The sequence below is a fragment of the Megalops cyprinoides genome, chromosome 1, assembly GCF_013368585.1.
Source record: "Megalops cyprinoides isolate fMegCyp1 chromosome 1, fMegCyp1.pri, whole genome shotgun sequence".
In the NCBI taxonomy this organism is placed as follows: Eukaryota; Metazoa; Chordata; class Actinopteri; order Elopiformes; family Megalopidae; genus Megalops; species Megalops cyprinoides.
In genome coordinates this window covers 29,772,233-29,788,933 of record NC_050583.1, presented here as the reverse complement: position 1 = coordinate 29,788,933, position 16,701 = coordinate 29,772,233, and the positions used below count along the sequence as shown (strand labels likewise).

The window sequence follows — 16,701 nt, the reverse complement described above, 5'->3', positions numbered from 1 at the left end:
TATCGTGGCTACTCGGGAGTCGGGACCCACTCCGTCAGCAGAACAGACCGCCTACTTTGTATTTGATTGAGCAGAGACCTCCTGACAATACGCATAGCGGAATTAGCTAGAGGAAATATGGCGTGTTCCGGAAGTGCATTCACAATCATGTTCCGGTGGATTACTACAGCTGCTGGAATGAGGCGCAAACAGAAGATTTTTAAATTCTGTAAAACTTTAAAGCTATAACCATAGCAGATATGTATACTTACAGAAAGAGGACAACGGACGTTAACATGGATAATCAAAATGTTGAGGTAGGTTACGCAAACGAAAGAATATGTTTGTAGCCAGTTAGCTAGCTAAAACATAGCTGCCTTGCTATCATGCATGGCCCTTCAAACAAGCAATGTTTTCAACCCTGTCACCTAACATTTCACTAAGAGGCAGTGATTTGTTTCAGACAGTAATAACAATAATATCGACCATGGCCAGTTAAACTGTATTGTCGCCTGATTTAATAATGTTAACACCAGGTTAGCCGGCTGTGCTCTCTAGATAATTTGCTAAATAGACAGCCATTTGTTTCAAAATTCTGGCTAGCGAGACAACTGACGCGGTTCATTCGATTGTTCTCCTAACTAGCTAGCCAATGTTGAGGTTTTGTTAGAATTATTATTATTATTATTATTATTATTATTATTTGTGCGCTGAGTGCCTAGCAAGTTAGCGGTGTGCATTACATAGAGATTCTAGCTTGATGTAAAGTGGTCATACAAAACTAACAATAACACTTTGCGGTTTTCGGAACATACATTTGCCTTACAATACTGTGACCTATACCACCTAACCAACGTGAAATAAATGTTAGCGTTATATTAATTTAGCGTTCAGATAGCCATTGATACAATTGGGAAGTGCTGACAGGGGTTGACATTAGCTAGGTAGCTAACTGTTTCTTACATAGAACATGCAGCTACATCTCCAATTTGACACTGTGCCGTGTGTTGTCGGGGAAATATCATATCCTACACGAAGAATAAATTATTTTACCAAAAAGAAGTAATAGCAGATGCCTTGATCGTATTATTGCCGCAGTTGGCAATAATGTGTTACATTTTCAAGCAATCAGTGAAGCTGGAAAAAACAGAAGTGCAACACATACTCCCCTACATTCCATAGGTGTAGACACATTCTGTATCCCCGTTTTCAAATGTGAATGGTTACAGTTTATGTAAACAAGAACACCGAATGCCGGTATAGCAATTGTTACAAGCCAGCACTTGATCTGCATGTAACACTTGTATTTACGCCCAAGCAACGCTGCGTTCTTTCGTTTCCTGGCCTACCATGGTAACTAGCAACTTACTCTACTTTGCATGGTGTGAGTCATGGGTCTTGGACTCATGTTATCTCGGTATGTTAGGTTTGTTAGTTATGTGAATCAGAATAATTGATATGGCATTTGTAACATAAGGCCGGCCACTCTCGAGAAAGCTTAAGATGAATTTATTAAATGAGAAACCAGTTTTATAGTTTCTAAAACGATGTAAATTATTACTAATGTAAGATTTAAAGTAGCAATAAGACTGCATAAAATTTGCAGTGTTTGCGTTAGTTTGATTAAATGACAGAAATGAAATGTATATTTACTGTAAAGTAAAGAAAGAAAGAACTTTATTACACTTCCAAACAGCGTTTAATATCTCTAAGCCAAAATATTTTGGTAAGTGTATCAGCACTATGACAGTTGTAACAGTGGGAAGATGAGTCTATCTTAGTCTGAAGTTTGGATCTTAAACATATATATCCTGCTAGTATCATGATTATATTAGCAGTGTGTATCTTTTGTGTTTGTAGACTGTAGTGCATCGACAGTAGTCCAAATTTTATTGATGTGTTTTTTCTCTGTTAAGGCAAGGTTCAGTCTGGACTGTGTGGAGCAGAGTGGCATCGGTATTTCCGGATTCTCAGATGAGATCTTGTTGAACATTCTGACACACGTTCCCAGCCATGACCTGGTGTTGAGTGTGGGGCGAGTCTGTAAGAAGCTGAAGACTTTGAGTCTGGACAAGAGTCTCACCAATAATGTCCGACTCTCCAAAGAATACCTGGTGAGTGAAAATGAACTCATAGTTTTGGTCTACACTTGTCTAAGGAGTGTAATGACTGCTGATTGTGAGTTGAATAAATAACAGTTGTCATCTGACTGGACATTGTATTCTTTGTTCCAATTTAGAATGCATGTTATGTTTTGAAACTGAGCAGGGCATGTAAAAATCCCTTTTTGCTCACACAGTTAAGTCAGCCTGTATGAAAGGGTAATTTACACAATACATTAGTCTTAAGTGTGCAATGTGAATATATGATTTAAACATGAATTTATGTGTATATGTCTTAGGCAAGTGATGATGCAGTTAAGCAAGTGGTGAAAGAGTTGGCGAGTGAGATTCAGACCCTCAGCATGAGTGGCTGCTACTGGCTGTCTGGCTCCACCATCGACCAGCTGACCAGGTGCAAGGGCTTGATCAAGCTGGACCTCACAGGCTGCCGGCTGACGTCTGTGCGTCTCTCGAAGATTCTCTCCTCGCTCCAGTCCCTGCGCTCTTTGGCAATCGACATAAACGCCGGCTTTGACTCCAACCAGCTGAGCAGCGAGAGTAAGGCTACCCTGAGCCATGTCAGCGAGCTCAAGCAAACTCTCTATACTCCATCATATGGGGTGGTGCCCTGCTGCACCAACCTCGAGAGACTGCTGCTGTATTTTGAAATCTATGACCTCACCAGAGAAGGGGCCACCATTTGTTGCCAGCTGATGGTGGGTCAGAGCAGCATCCTGCATTACCAGAACCTGCAGGTGTTTTACGTCAGGCTGGCCCCCGGCGAGGTCAATCAGACTCTTGTGGGCCTGTACCTGGCTGTCTTCAGCATGCGAGTCCCGGAGCACTTGCGCACCTTTGTCATTTCAGTACCTGGGAATAACCCCGGTAGCTGGCCGGCAGCCAAGAGCCTCCTGGAGGGAATGGCCAAAAACGGGGCCCTGGAGGCCCTCCAGCTGCCCAAGACGTGGGTGGACAACGCGGCGCTGCAGCACATTCTCAAGCACAGCGTGCCGTCCCACCTGAACTTCAGCCGCTGCTCGGCTTTCGGAAACCACCTCATCCACAGCGTGCTGAATAGCGTTAAGGACCTCAGGCGCTTGGTGAGCTTGAATCTGAGCGGCTGTGTCCACAGCCTCTTCACAGACTGCACCTGGAAGGCCGAAGAGGACATAGACTGCCACGCGATAGAGGCACTGGTGAGCTCCTGTCCCAACCTCAAACATTTGAACCTGTCCGCCGCTCACTACCACGGCACCCCGGGCTCGGAGGAGCACCTCTGTGCCACGCTGGCCAAACTCAAGAGCCTGCGATCCCTCGCTCTGCCCGTGTGCGCTGTCTCTGACGGGTTCAAAAGCACTGACCACGCAGCAAGAGAGACCACTTCACTGCTGCCCAGTCCTCTCATGCTGGGCCTCAAGAAGAGCACCCGTGTCGGCCTGCAGACGTACAAGGTCAACACTGAGCAGGCGGACAGTGAGTCTAGCTGCAGCTTCAGGGTGCTGCTGAAGGGTAACCCTTTTTTGGAAGAGCTGGAGCTGACGGGGTCAAACTTCTCCTCCGCCATGCCTCGATACGAGCCCGCCATCCGCAAAGAGCAGGCAGCCTGCAGGTGGGCGGGGCAGATAGGAGACTCGGAGGTGGCGGCGCTTGGGGGCCTGGCCTTTCTGCGGAGGCTGACGTTAGCGCAGCTGCCAGGATTCCTCAAGGGGACAGGCCTGGTGCAGGTGGCCATGAAGTGCCGAGATCTGCAGATGCTCTCTCTGGCCAACCTGGGAATGCTGAAGAACATGGCCTACATGCCGGCCCTCATCGAAGCGCTCCCTCACTGTAAACAGCTTAAAGACCTCAGGTAAGCAAAATGATTCCGTTACCGTACCATGCTCATGCAGAATTCATGTGTTGAAACAGGGTGCTACAGGATGATCATTTCTGTGTGTAAGTTGTTTATAAGTTATTTATAACAAATAATACAATAATATATTGTGTATTTTTTTTATATCTGTTTCTATATATCTATCTCTCTCCAAGATCTCCAAATATAATACATATAACTGACCACTAGATGGCATGCGTCCTCCATTGAAACTGACCATCCACAGTCCACGCAAATTCTCACTAGACTGAAAAGGGTCATGAGGGAATATGAAAGTTTATATATAATTCATAAGTAACCTTAGTCATTTATAATATAGATTTTCTAACCATATAAAATTGGCCACAGTTTGAACGTAATCTTTGCCCATTAATATTTGAAATCATATTATGCCACAAAGCCAAAATGAAATGGAAGTACTGGGAATTCATCATGCGTTATTCTACATGTATTCTGCATGTGTCCGTATTTTAATATCTGTGGTGTCTTTTGTGCAAATATGTAATTACATACGTAAATTACAGACAAAAATCAGATTTTTGTTCTCTGGAGCTTTCCACTCTGTATTGTTTTCACTGATCTCAGAACAGAGACGGTGGTGAGTCTCTGTAACCCGCTGGTTGTGCGTCTGCCCCCTCAGACTGGAGCAGCCCTATATCAATGCCAGCGCACGCTTCTTCCAAGCTCTGAGTCAGTGCCATGCCCTGCGGCGCCTCTGCATCATATCCCGCAACGGGACCTTCCAGTCCGACGCGGTGATGTCATTCATGGACAGCTGCCGTGATGTCATCGTGTGCCACATGTTCATGGGCGGGAGCCTGGTGGCGTGCAAGAGCCTCCAGAAAGCCCTGCAGGACAGGTGAGTAGGAACACGAGCAGAGGAACCTGCCGTAGAGGCGTGACCTTGAGCTTAGGACTGTGTATCGGATGAATGAGCAGGTCGATGAACTGGTGACATCAAACTGTAGGCCATAAGTGGGTAATGACACAAGAGAAAGTAGGAACTAAATTTGAGCTAACAATTATAAATGCTACTCACTGATGTGCTTTAAAGGCAAACAAGGGCCTTGATTTATGAAGTGATTTTAGTGGCCATCAGACTATTCAGCCCTTCTCACAAGCACAGGATTTAGAATCGAAAGTTCCACCTCCTGTGTGCTCATGTAACTCATAAATTAGCCACCTGACTGCGTAATTTATCATTTGAAAGCTTCTATTAGCATTGAGAGCAGTTTAGAAATGGTAGACTAATGCAAACTGTGTCAGATGTCCTCATGAATCGGGGGCTAAGGAGCTGTGCTTTCGTGTAAAGAAGTACTCAGCTGATTACATGGTGATGGACAACTCTGTGCACCAACTGTTTCGAAGGCTCATCGCTCATGATGTGTCCAAACCCCCCACGCGGTCAAGAAGCACTGCAGCGCGTAGAATAATATTAATCCGCCGGGGAAGTGCATCTGCGAAAATGTGTACGTCTGGATTATTAATTTTGTTCTAAGGCTGTAAGGTAGAGGGGTTGAAGCAGCGTGTGCCAGTTTCATTATGGCAGAAGCATCCGCAGTCACGGTGGCGCGTTCATGACTATCACTTTACTCCGGGGACACAACCAATGACCCAATTTGTAGCTGGAAGGGAGTGACTCACATCCAGTTCCCAATACTTCGTCTGTGCTCATGGATATAAAGCTGCCCTCAGAAGAAAGGGGGGAGAGATGGCGATGCCTTTTGAGAGAGAATATGGAAGCCACTGTTATGATCCCACCTGCTTCACCAAGGGCAAGCGGAGCTCCCATGCGGTTTGAAGGCTCGAGCTCCTGATTGATCAGCTTTCATCACAGAAGAGAAAACATCGGCCTGCTTGTCGTCATATTTTTAAATGGTTATACAGCAGCACTGGAAGTTTGTTCTAGGAGGCAGTATTTATCTTTTGGGCAGATAGCGATCGATCAGCCTGGAGATGATAGGATCGTCCTAACGTCAGATAAAAAACCCTTTGATTTGGATTCAGGACTCAGATGTAGAGGGTCTGTTGTCCCCATTTTTTTTTTTTTTTTATGTGAAGCCGTAAAGGTGAAGTTGCATCCAGTGTTAACTCTGTGCAACCCAAGAAATAAATTTTTGGTTTGAATTGAGCCCAACAGTTTCCAATCCCAGTTCACATCGGTAGCCTCTGTCCTTTTTTCCTGAACTTGTATATAGGAAATCAGTCTAATACTCTTGGGTTGGTTGTGAGATGCTGTTCAAAAGTCACCCAATACAGAGTTCATTAGTTTATGTGGCACACGGCCAGCCCCACCTATGGGTCATTGTGTTGAACCATGAATAAAGCTGCTCCCCAGAGATGCGCTATGAAAGTGGATGAAATCTTAGCCATCCACCATCAGTGCCCTCCGCAGAGACTAGGAAATAGCCATGATAGCTCATCGTGCCATATTCCAAGCATTCCCCTATGGCCAGGCAAGCCCACACAAAAAGTTACACAAAAGGCTGTTTTACAAATGTGAGCTGGTTTCAATATATAAATAACTCCACCCCTGGTGGGGTGTGTTTTCTACATTTCCCTTGTTAATTCCCCCACCTCTTCAGACTGCATCTCGGTTGTACCGCAGTCCCCGCCCCCAAACACCTGATACCTCTAGTATTTGTTATTTTACGTGTAGTATTGTGATGTATTTTGGATTCTGTGTTCTAGGGACTTTTGTGCTGTAGTATACTTGGCTTCTGTCAGATTGCACAAGTTAACTTGCGGTAGGGCTCAAACAGTGTTATGCTCACACTCACTGGTCTGCAAGTGTTGTTAGCATGGTCTGACACTGTGGCTCGTTTATATTGAATGAATACATTTATGTTGTGCTGGAAGTCCATCTGGAGAAGAGCGTCTGCTAAATGCATGTAATGTAATGTAATGCTGCAGGTGTCCCCATGTGATGGAAAAGAGACTAACAGCAGCTTTAGGACGTACAGAGAAAACAAACCATTAGCTTGATGAGGCATGTTATCAGTCAGCATAATGTGTAATTCAGCCTTCTGTTAATGTTATCTGGAACAGCACATAAATGAGATCTTCATTACAGTATGTATTTGGTCTGCCTGCATGCTGAAACCTTTTTATTTATATGTGCATGTCATCTCCCAAGTATTCCAAGATCTGAATGGCTGTCTTTTTGAAGTAAATAGTCTCTTATGTGTTTAGCCCTTAGCAGAAAGGTATTGACAGGCTGAAAAGACATACAACAAATGTTTTTGGTGTGATTAAAGGAAAGTACTATATTTTAGGTCCCAGCAAATGATTCTGGACCCTTTGAAAGGTGCTATGTTCCATGGTTTCACACTCTCATTGGTACATTTAGTGTAGAACAAGATCTTGTAAATATCTGCATTTTGGATGTAGAACAACGGTTACATTCACACAGTCCCCAAACATTTGTTTTCAGAAATTTGAATCAGGTGTATACTGCTTCCATTGTGCAGAATAATGATATGACAAATTAGCTATTTCTGTTGTATTACTAAAGCGTAGTTTATGGTGATTGAATGATGGAGGTACTGCAATGGAGTTCCGTTGCATTTTCCTGCAGTTTATTGTAAATAGCAGCAGATGGCGCTGGTGTTCATTATTTGCCTCAACACTATATTTTGACTTCATGTCTGCTGTAGTGAGGGAGTGCACACCAAACATGTTAAAACTGAACGGTTTGCCTCCAGTAGCTATCTCCTTACTTCTGCACCACACCAAAGGTTTATATCATAGAGCATTCCTTTACTTCTCTGACTATCAACCACAAACATAGACAAAGTGACAATACACATGCTGCTAAACTCGAAAAATCAAACCAGCCCTCTATAGTCTGTAGAAGTAAGGTTTTTTTTTTGTGACTTTCAATGTAAAGCTTTGTAAATGGAGCGCTTCTTGGTTACTGATGCTGCACAAGAGATGGTTGCCCCAGTTGCATATGATTTAGTGCATACCTCAGTGTGAGCTGACAGCTTCTGATGAAATATGATCAAGAGATTGTTACTGCTGGGTCTCCCCGGGAGGGGCTGCTCCCCCCATTTAGTTTCCCTTTATCAGCGTCAGGCATTGTGTTCAGGCTAGAGAAAGAGCTTTAAAGTCAGGATTTAATTACACTTTCCCTCAAAGGGATGGCATTGAACAGATAAGGGCTGGCTATCCTGTAGAACTTATTGTTATTGCTTTAATTTTCTAACAATATGCCTTATTTATCAATGGTAATGTGTGACCACTGAGGGAAAAAAAATGTGCTAGAGTGTGACACCGTTTTACCTCAGAGTTGCTTTAATTTGTTCTATGCAAAACTGACAGACAGCCTGGAAATCAAGTGACACTATAAATATAACAAGTAATTGATTGCTAAAGTAGCCAGAGATGGGTGTTTCCAGCTCTTACTGGAATAGTGAGTGTGTCATTGTTTTCCCTGGAACATCAGTTAGCCTGCCTGGAAAACAAAGGAGATTCAAATGTCTTGTTAGTTAAGCTGTCCAATACATAATGTATTTTTATTCATTAAAATGCATGAAGTGTGCAGCAACCTTTCTGGTCCCCTTTCCCTGAGGGAGTTCTCCTTAAGTAAACGTTTGGACTCTCTGACTGTGGAACTGTGTGCTAAGTCTCCTATGCAGAAAATATAGACAGAAATCATGAAAACGCCACTGTAACATGAAAATGTATTACAACCAAAACAAGAAGGCACTCGTATTAGAAGTAATTTGTGTGCATTTTATGGATTGCACGTGTAATTCTGTACTGCTTGACTCAGATAATGCAATTTTTTTTCTTTTTGATTAGGAAAAACTGCCTAGAAAGCAGTGTTCAGGTGTTTTATGTGAGTCCCTTGGTGTCTATCGTGAAAGTCTCCACCATCATTTGCTCCCGTCTCTCTTATTCTGTCCTTTCCTTATAGGCTTCCCAGGAAATGATCACGCCGCACTCTGTGATCAGTTAAAATAACTCCAGAAGGGTAATCCCCTTAAAAAAGTGAAGGGATGGGGGATAGTCGGATGGATGTTGTCTTTTTAAAATCCAAAGGACAGATGGGTTTTATACAGTCCGCCTCAGCCACTGTGACATTAAGTCCGTCGTATCAAAGGAATCCTTCTGGGTCCTGCTGAAATGAGTTCTGGAGGTCTCTGAACAATTTCGCATGGTCTCCCATCAATTTAAGTGGGAAGGCAAAGTGTCCTCTCCCTCTGTGTCCAGCTCTGCTTGGACGCTGTGACTCTGTGGTTAACCCATTCACGACTGACTTGTCCAGACGTGGGCAAGGGGTGTCGACGTCTGATCGTAGACACTGTTTCTAAAGGCAGAGCAGCTCGTTTTGAGTTTTAAAAACTTTTCAGTGCTCGCTTGGCACGTACACAGACCACATTTAGTTTAAGGTATTTAGGCAAAGAGAAGCCATTTCAGCGAGCGGTGGAGAAGCGTTTGGTGCCAGCTCTGCGGCTGTGTGACACACCAGGCAGTGATGGTGAACGACCGGTGTCCAGGAAGGGTTTTGAATGGTTTTGAAGCAGTACTGGTGTTGATTCCTTTGCATTTTAATCAGGACTGTAATACCTGCATTATACCTAGCTTGACAATAAATCCCTTCACATGGGAGAAACATTTCTGGCATTCACTGGAGGATGACAAATTACTTAATGCCCCAGCAATTAAAGAGAATTCACAGTCTTTGTGAGCTGGTCCTTTTTAATTAAGTTAGGAAGCCTAAGCTGGTGAAATGGAATACAGTATTCACTCACTATAACCCCCCCCCCCCCCCCCCCCCTCTTAATGTGAATATTCCAGGGTTTACAAGAGCTCATTATGAACAAGTCCTATTGCAGAAATGATACTCCCTTTCACTCTATTGATTGTAGGTGAAAGGTTTGAATGTTGGAGGTTTAGAATGAAAGAAACTAAAAGGTTTTATCTGATAGCCTCCAAATTCTTCTCCGACCTGTGGCTTTGGAGGAAGCAGAGCAGACGTGTTTTAGAGCAGTCGCAGCTGGGTGCAGCAGGGCTTTCCAGTGCCGTCGGCTGCAGGTTATGGTTGGACAGCTTGCTGTAAGAAATCCTCAACCCCCCCACTCTGTCCTTTAGAGCAGGGGAGTGTGAGAGCATCCCTACGAATGGAGGAGCAGGCTTTGACATAAAAGAGTGCGGATACATGGATGGACTGGCTTGCCGTGTCTCACTGGTACACAGCTACAGCTACTCCTGCTCCCTCTGTCCCCCTTCTCCATCCAGAATCACTAAACTTGTGTGTGTGTGTGTGTGTGTGTGTGTGTGCGTGCTTGTGTATGTGTGTCTGTGCTCATATGTGTGTAACCATGTGTATATATGTGTTCATATGTATATATGTGTGTACATGTGTGTTTAGGGTGTGTTTCTCCTGCCTCAGTGCAGAAACAGCAGCTCATTTGTTACCATGAAAAGCCCTGTTGACAGACAGACAGACAGACAGCTGTTTCTGTCTCTCCCTGCTGTGTAGTCTGGAGATCTTGGGGGAATGGAGATGAGACATGTGTTAATATGAGGTCATAGTGCTGGCGTTCAGTTTTTTACTCGGCTAAATAAAACCATTCTTTCTAACAGGGATGGTAGATACTTTGCTCTTACAATGAGTGAATAGTGAATCATGCCCATATGTTACTTCTGTAATAAAACAAGGAGCAAATGCAGTTTGAATAATTAGGTAGAATAAGGTGATTAAGGTAGTGTAAAACTATGCAGTTTTGAAAACCATCAGTAGCAGCTGGATTTGATCATTTTAATGGATATTTTTCAGCTGTAGAAGAGGCTAAACATATTCATTATCTGTGTATTCTTTTTAACACAAGGTTCAGTACTAGAAACATGTGCACAGATGCAGAATACATAATGCAAATATGTGGGTGTCTCAGGGGCATCCTGTAGATCATGCAGTCCGTGTTGTTATGTTTCATACGAATGTCATACCAAGCATCCCCTTCCACACTGTATGTCAAACATAATGCACTCCCTTTATACCATATTATTTCATTCTTGTAAGAACTCAGTTTGTTTGAAAATTTGAAAGAGGGTTTTTTGCTTTTTTTTTCTCAAGAAGATTTTGATATTAGTGATTGATTCTTGTATCAATGATGCTTGTAAGTGAGTGTATCATGCTCCTGGGCACCCCCATTTGTCAGCAGTAGACAGAAGCGATGTTTCACCTCGTTGTAGAGGGATGGCTGCGTTTGTTCCATCGCCAAAGTAAACCACGTTCTTCACTCTGCAAAAGCGGTCCCGTCCGCAGGGAATCGCCGGCAGGGCGCGGCAGGGCGCGTCTTATACGTAGGCCGCGATGTTGCGAGCGTGTGAAACGGGGAATCGGCGTTCGTCTGCAGGGGACACGACCGCGGCGAGCCGCCCTGCTACTTTGATGGAAACAAAAGCACCGGTCACATTTTTCAAAGGGTCTTTATTGTACGAATGTTAGAGGCAGAACACTGCCTCAATTTAATGCTGGAACAGAGCTTTCGGTTTGTCAAAATGACCACTTTATGGCTCAGAGTGGATATATCAATATCGCAGAACGCAACGCGCGATATACTCTTGTGGTTTTGCTCTATAGATTCGGCGGGATCTTTCATGCCGCTTGTAATTGTGGCCAGAGCTTTCATTTTTTTTGTTCCTGAATGCACTGTTCCAGGGTTTGTGTGAACAGCTTGTGGTGTAGCGGCACGACCTCAGAGCCACCCGGAGTCTGTTCTGTCTGTTTGTACTGCAGTGCTCAAACTGCTCAGACCTCGGCTCCATCTGGTTTTGTTCTTGTCCCTTTCCATATTAGCTTGAAGTATAAACTTCACACAAGTATAACATGGCATACTCAAATATTATGGCCACTTCAGCGATGTGAAAGTGTATTCTAAAAGCGCTCTTGTTGGAACTGTAAAGGACTCTGGAATTATGGTGATCATGCTCACATTGATGGAGTTTATTGGTGCTCATGTGACTAGTTGTAATGATGCATTATGGGTTCACATGGCCAAGATCTCTAATGTTACCCCCTGAATTCATTACTAGAGTTGAACTTTACAAACAGCTGTTGCAGTGCATCTAAGGGTTATTATATTCTGCTCTATCTTTTTGAGGTCTGTTTCCGTTATATCAATACCTGAGCTTAATTAATCAGGCGCTGACGTACATTGATGTGTTTCGTCGTGCTCAGTGAAATGTTGAGTACTTTCCGCGTCCCGGCCTCATGTCTCAGCAGCCCAATGACGCATCCACTTCTATTTCCTTGATGTGTTGTGTTTAACAGGTGGGGGAATGACATTTTCAGGCCGGGCAGTAATGTGCACACAAATGAACTGAATCGCGGCTGCTGTGTGTTTGCACTGCCTGTCAGGGGAGCAATTTTGCATGCCCCAACTCCAAAGGCACACACCCCCCCCTCTCTCCCACAACAGTCAAATATTTATTTATTTCCCCCCACGTACCTTTGTACTCCTACAGTGGGTCAGCGCCTGTGGAGGTGGAGCAGAAGGAAATGAAGTGTGAGGTACACGGAGCTCTCAGCGGAGTTCGCTCTAATGTCACGTCTATTCCCTGCGCAGGCTGAATGCTGCTGTTCAGAGGTGCCGCCTCAGTCACACTTCTGATGAAAATGTTATTCGGCAATGTGTAACTAATCGGCCATTACTGTAACACCTAATTAGCAGCCCAGAAAATAGCATGCCGGTCAGGTGAAGGGGTGGCTGCAGAGCTATGTGTGATAAGATTTAACTAGCAGAGAGCAGAGAGGCTGTTCTCACAAATGGCACAATCAGAGCAGAGGAGTGTAAGCATACGAGGGGAAGGTGATGCCCTGTTGTCCTCCAGCCACACACGTGCATACCTTTAATTTCTTTCTCCTCCTCCAGTCGGGGGGGGGGGCAAATACAGATTTTGACTCTACCTCTTGCTGCTTGACAGCTGTAGAGAAGATGACAAGACACAAGCCATCGAGCAAATAATCCCCTTTTTGCTCAACCAGCTAGTGTCACAGCTAGTTAACTCATCAACAGCACGGGGAAGAGATGGGCGTAGCCAGGCAGAACAGCGCAGCACATGGCGTGCCAGCCTGGAGGTGCAACGGAGGGGACACCTTCCACTCCGGGAGAGAGGGAGAGGGAGAGGGGGAGAGAGGGAGAGGGAGAGGGGGAGAGGGAGAGGGGAAGCGCGGCCCTCTGTGCGAGCCGTGCCAGCTCTCTCTTCCCCCCCTCTCTCTCTGCAGAGAGCCAGAGACTTGCTCCAGCGCTGGCGGCTGCTCCAGCAGGGACTGCAGTGGCGTTTTAGAGCAGCCGCTGTCAGACTGTCTGCCTTTTAGCCGTCTCTCTTGGACATCGAGCGGGGAATTGGGTCTAGAAGTTGTTGTTCGGGGGCAGGGGCGGTCTATGGCAGGAGAGACACCGCAGCCTTTTTAAGAGGACGAGATCATTTTCACGAACTGCCGCGGTTCCCTCAAGCGGGACCTCCAGGTTCATGTAAATACACAGGGACCGGTCGCCCAGGTCCTCAGGTCAGTGGTGATGTCAATGGCCGGTGGAACTTTCCCCAGCCTTTTTACTTGACGAAATCACAGAATTGGCTGATGGGCCGTGATTGAAGTCGGCCATTTTACCCATGATGAGATGCCTGACGGAGGATCCTTTTGTTATTCATTTTATTTTCATTAAAGCGAAGCAGCAGACAGGCAGTTGGTAGTTATCTAATGAGAGGCGGGGGGGGGACAGACAAATCTGCAGCGCTGCCGCTTCAAACAAGCCATTTGTTTTTCCTGGGATAGACAGTGAATCAATCCGTGGAGACTGCTGGGAAATGGAAATGTAGGGGGGGCTGCAGCTAATGAGCTCGGGAGGTCTGCATTCCTCACCCCTTCATTCCTTTTCTGTCCCGCGAAACGCCAGCATTGATCTCACCAGGCTGGTGCATTATCACCCCTATTATCGAGAAATCTCAAAGTTATGATGGATGAAAACTCCAATTTAATGTATATTACACACATTCAATCAAACGTAAGTGCTTAGATCTTGCAGTCGCTGACTTATGAACAACCCATTATTGCTAATGCATAAAGAAGGATGACCTCGCTGCAGATGGCTATGAATTAGTCTTTTGTTCTTGTACGTCAGTATGTGTTGATACATTTACGAAAACCAGGGAGCGAGCCGTGAGCGGATCTGGCTGAACGCTAATAAATAGGCGACACACGAGGTAATGCGTATTTAAACCGATCTGAATTGAAGAATGGATATTTTTCTTTCAGATTTACTGCACGAAGCATGTAGCGTCAACTCTCGGGTGCACTTGCAGGAAGCTGGACTTTTCACACGCAGAATTGAAGGACTCCCCATGCCTGCCACCAGGTTCCCTGCTGTCGTCCATGTCGTTAAGTGCACGTTCAGCACGATGGGCTGTAGACCTGTAATCCCCGTGTTGAGAACGGGCAGAGAGGGCTTCCAGCAGACCATCTGCGGGGCTCTTTTGAATCGCGCCTACCTGGCCAGGTGTGTGCGGGGGGGGTTGGAAAGCCTTCAGTCTCCCCCTGTCATCTGGGATCAAAGGCTGGGATGGCTGCCACCGATAAGGGGGGGCCCCTAGCATCACGCACGAACATATTAGGCACGAGGAATTAGCTGCAGAGGATTCTTTCTTGTGACTCTGTGATTAGAGAGGCAGGTCGTCTCAGAAGCTTGTGCCTGCTCTTTCATTTGTAAATGTATTCATTCACTCAGTCAAGCTGAAAGTTTTGCATTAGCAACTTGCTGAAATTTACAACCTTTTCATCTTTTTTTTTCCCCGCAGTATGTTCTCCATAGCGAACTGGAATATTAATCTTGAAAGGAAAAAAAAGTTTTATATTCAAGACCGTTTAGAACGTTCCAGAGCAAGGTGCATCTGCTCTTTTGTGTTCAAACAGGAATCGATTCAGTCTTTCTGTATGTTGGAGGGTTTTTAAGTAGATTTTCACACACACCTTTCACACATATCGCCTTAGAATTTCATTTCATGTTTGGATGATTGGTTTTTCCATTTGTTTGTGTTTCCATCCAGTGTTTGTGGATACCCTAAAACCATCTGCTGTGGGTGGCCCTACAGTGATAGTTCTTTCTGCTCCCTCTCTCTCTCTACCCTGCCAGCTTCGGGACGCAACGCCCGGCCCTGAACGTGGTGATCTACCCCCTTCTGCATGAAGACCTGGCCCTCGTCATCAGGGACATGCCCCTCCTCCACCTGGACGAGATCACCCTCTTCAAGAGCCGCGTGGCGGAGGACCCACCTCACCTGTGGTGGTGAAGAACACGCTGGGGTGGGGGGGGTGGGGGGCTGTCTCTTCTCGTGAACATGCGTGACGTGTCGGGGGACTCTCAGGGAAATCCGCCTTGCGTCAGGCCAGGCAGCGCGTTCCCGCCCTTCCGCGCTGGCCTGTCTGCGGCGCGACCGTGGAGGAGCAGTCGAGGGGAGCTGTCGGCGACACTGGGCCGAGAAACCGTATCGCGCGTTACTGCTTAGGTGTGACATCCGCTTTCTGAGCAAGACGGTTCTCCTGGATTGCACCGCCGAATAAGCCATCCGTGTGAGTGAGTTCCGGAATACGTTAAAAGATGTGTTAATATAAGCACCGCAACGTGCTCCTGTGTTCCCCGCTCCCCGCTCTCCGAGGCCTGTCTCTTTTCTAGGCGTTTGCGCTGCCTTTTTTTTTTTCCTGTCTCTGGCGTTGTCAGTTCATTTACTGTACCAGGGAGGGCTGAATCGCACTTAAATGACCCACTTCCAGGAGTGTTTCCCTCGGTGTGTATCTTGTTGTGGAAATAGAGAACTCCTGCTGATTCTGAGTTTGCTGTGCCGGCCAGGTCTCTGCAGAGGTAGGCTATTACTGTCTGATTACTTTTCAACCTCTGGCATGGCTGCCTCAGCCGAGCTCTGAGATCGCCGTGGCAGAGCCTTTATTAGCTACCGCTGTCTATCACCTCTCAATAGCTGGGCCGCTGTGAATGTGACTGATTGCTAATTTTGTATTGAGCGGCGGTAATTTGTTAACAGTAACCTAATGGGGGGGAAGGGAGTGGGGGGATAAAAAGCAATACACCTGGTGATGGTTCCATTTTCTCCCTTTTCTTTTCTCTCAGCTGGGGCACCTTTGCAATCAGGGGGCAGAGGGGTTTGGAAGTGTAAAATGCTTCTTCTCGAGAACATAATAGCCCACCGATCAAACCGCTGAAATCACCCAGCCCCCCTCTCCCTCTCTGTGCCCCCACCTTCCGGCTCCTCGGCTTTGCCGTGCGCATTAGCAGTGCTCGCAGCTCCGGCCTTTCTCCACGAGTCCGCGTTCACTGTGCGCTGCCCACTCTGTTTGGCGATTGAAAATAGACCGGTGCAAACCAGCACAATGACACAGCAGCTGGCAGACCTGGCCAGAGGTGCAGTGTGGAAGACCTATCGGGCAGCACGCAGTGGAAATCACAAATAGACTAAAGCGTTTGGACACAACCATCAGTGTCACTCGCAGTCTGGGAACCGACGGGCGAAGAACAGATGCTGTTTTATGAACGGTGCTTTGACTCAAATTGCTTATTACTTTTTTGTGTTTGGCAAAATAGGAAAGTTGGTTTTTAGATGTTTGTCTTTGTGCTCCGTGCTGAAAGGCTTGCTGTTAAAGTAAACCTATCTGTCTCTTAGAGATCTCAGTTTGTGGGAGTAGAAACAAAAAACTGCTATGAAATCCAGCCTAATCCTGTCAGA

The 16,701-nt window shown here is 45.8% G+C and overlaps 1 protein-coding gene across 1 annotated transcript; it reads left to right on the top strand.

Annotated features, from left to right (window-relative positions):
* Nucleotides 1–130: 130 nt before the first annotated feature.
* fbxl18 (F-box and leucine-rich repeat protein 18) lies at nt 131–15,255 on the top strand. Its single transcript, XM_036541642.1, has 5 exons — nt 131–296; nt 1,896–2,093; nt 2,381–3,930; nt 4,595–4,813; nt 15,099–15,255. Exons 1-5 carry the CDS (start codon nt 240–242, stop codon nt 15,253–15,255), a joined length of 2,181 nt encoding a protein of 726 aa, XP_036397535.1. The 5' UTR covers nt 131–239.
* The last annotated feature ends 1,446 nt before the right edge of the window (nt 15,256–16,701 follow it).

Bases quoted from the DNA above. Each gene is read 5' to 3' on its own strand.
- fbxl18 (XM_036541642.1), top strand. From the start codon at position 240: ATGTATACTTACAGAAAGAGGACAACGGACGTTAACATGGATAATCAA. The intron at 297-1,895 runs GTAGGTTACGCA...TTCTCTGTTAAG, and splicing joins TGGATAATCAAAATGTTGAG to GCAAGGTTCAGTCTGGACTG. The intron at 3,931-4,594 runs GTAAGCAAAATG...CTGCCCCCTCAG, and splicing joins AAACAGCTTAAAGACCTCAG to ACTGGAGCAGCCCTATATCA.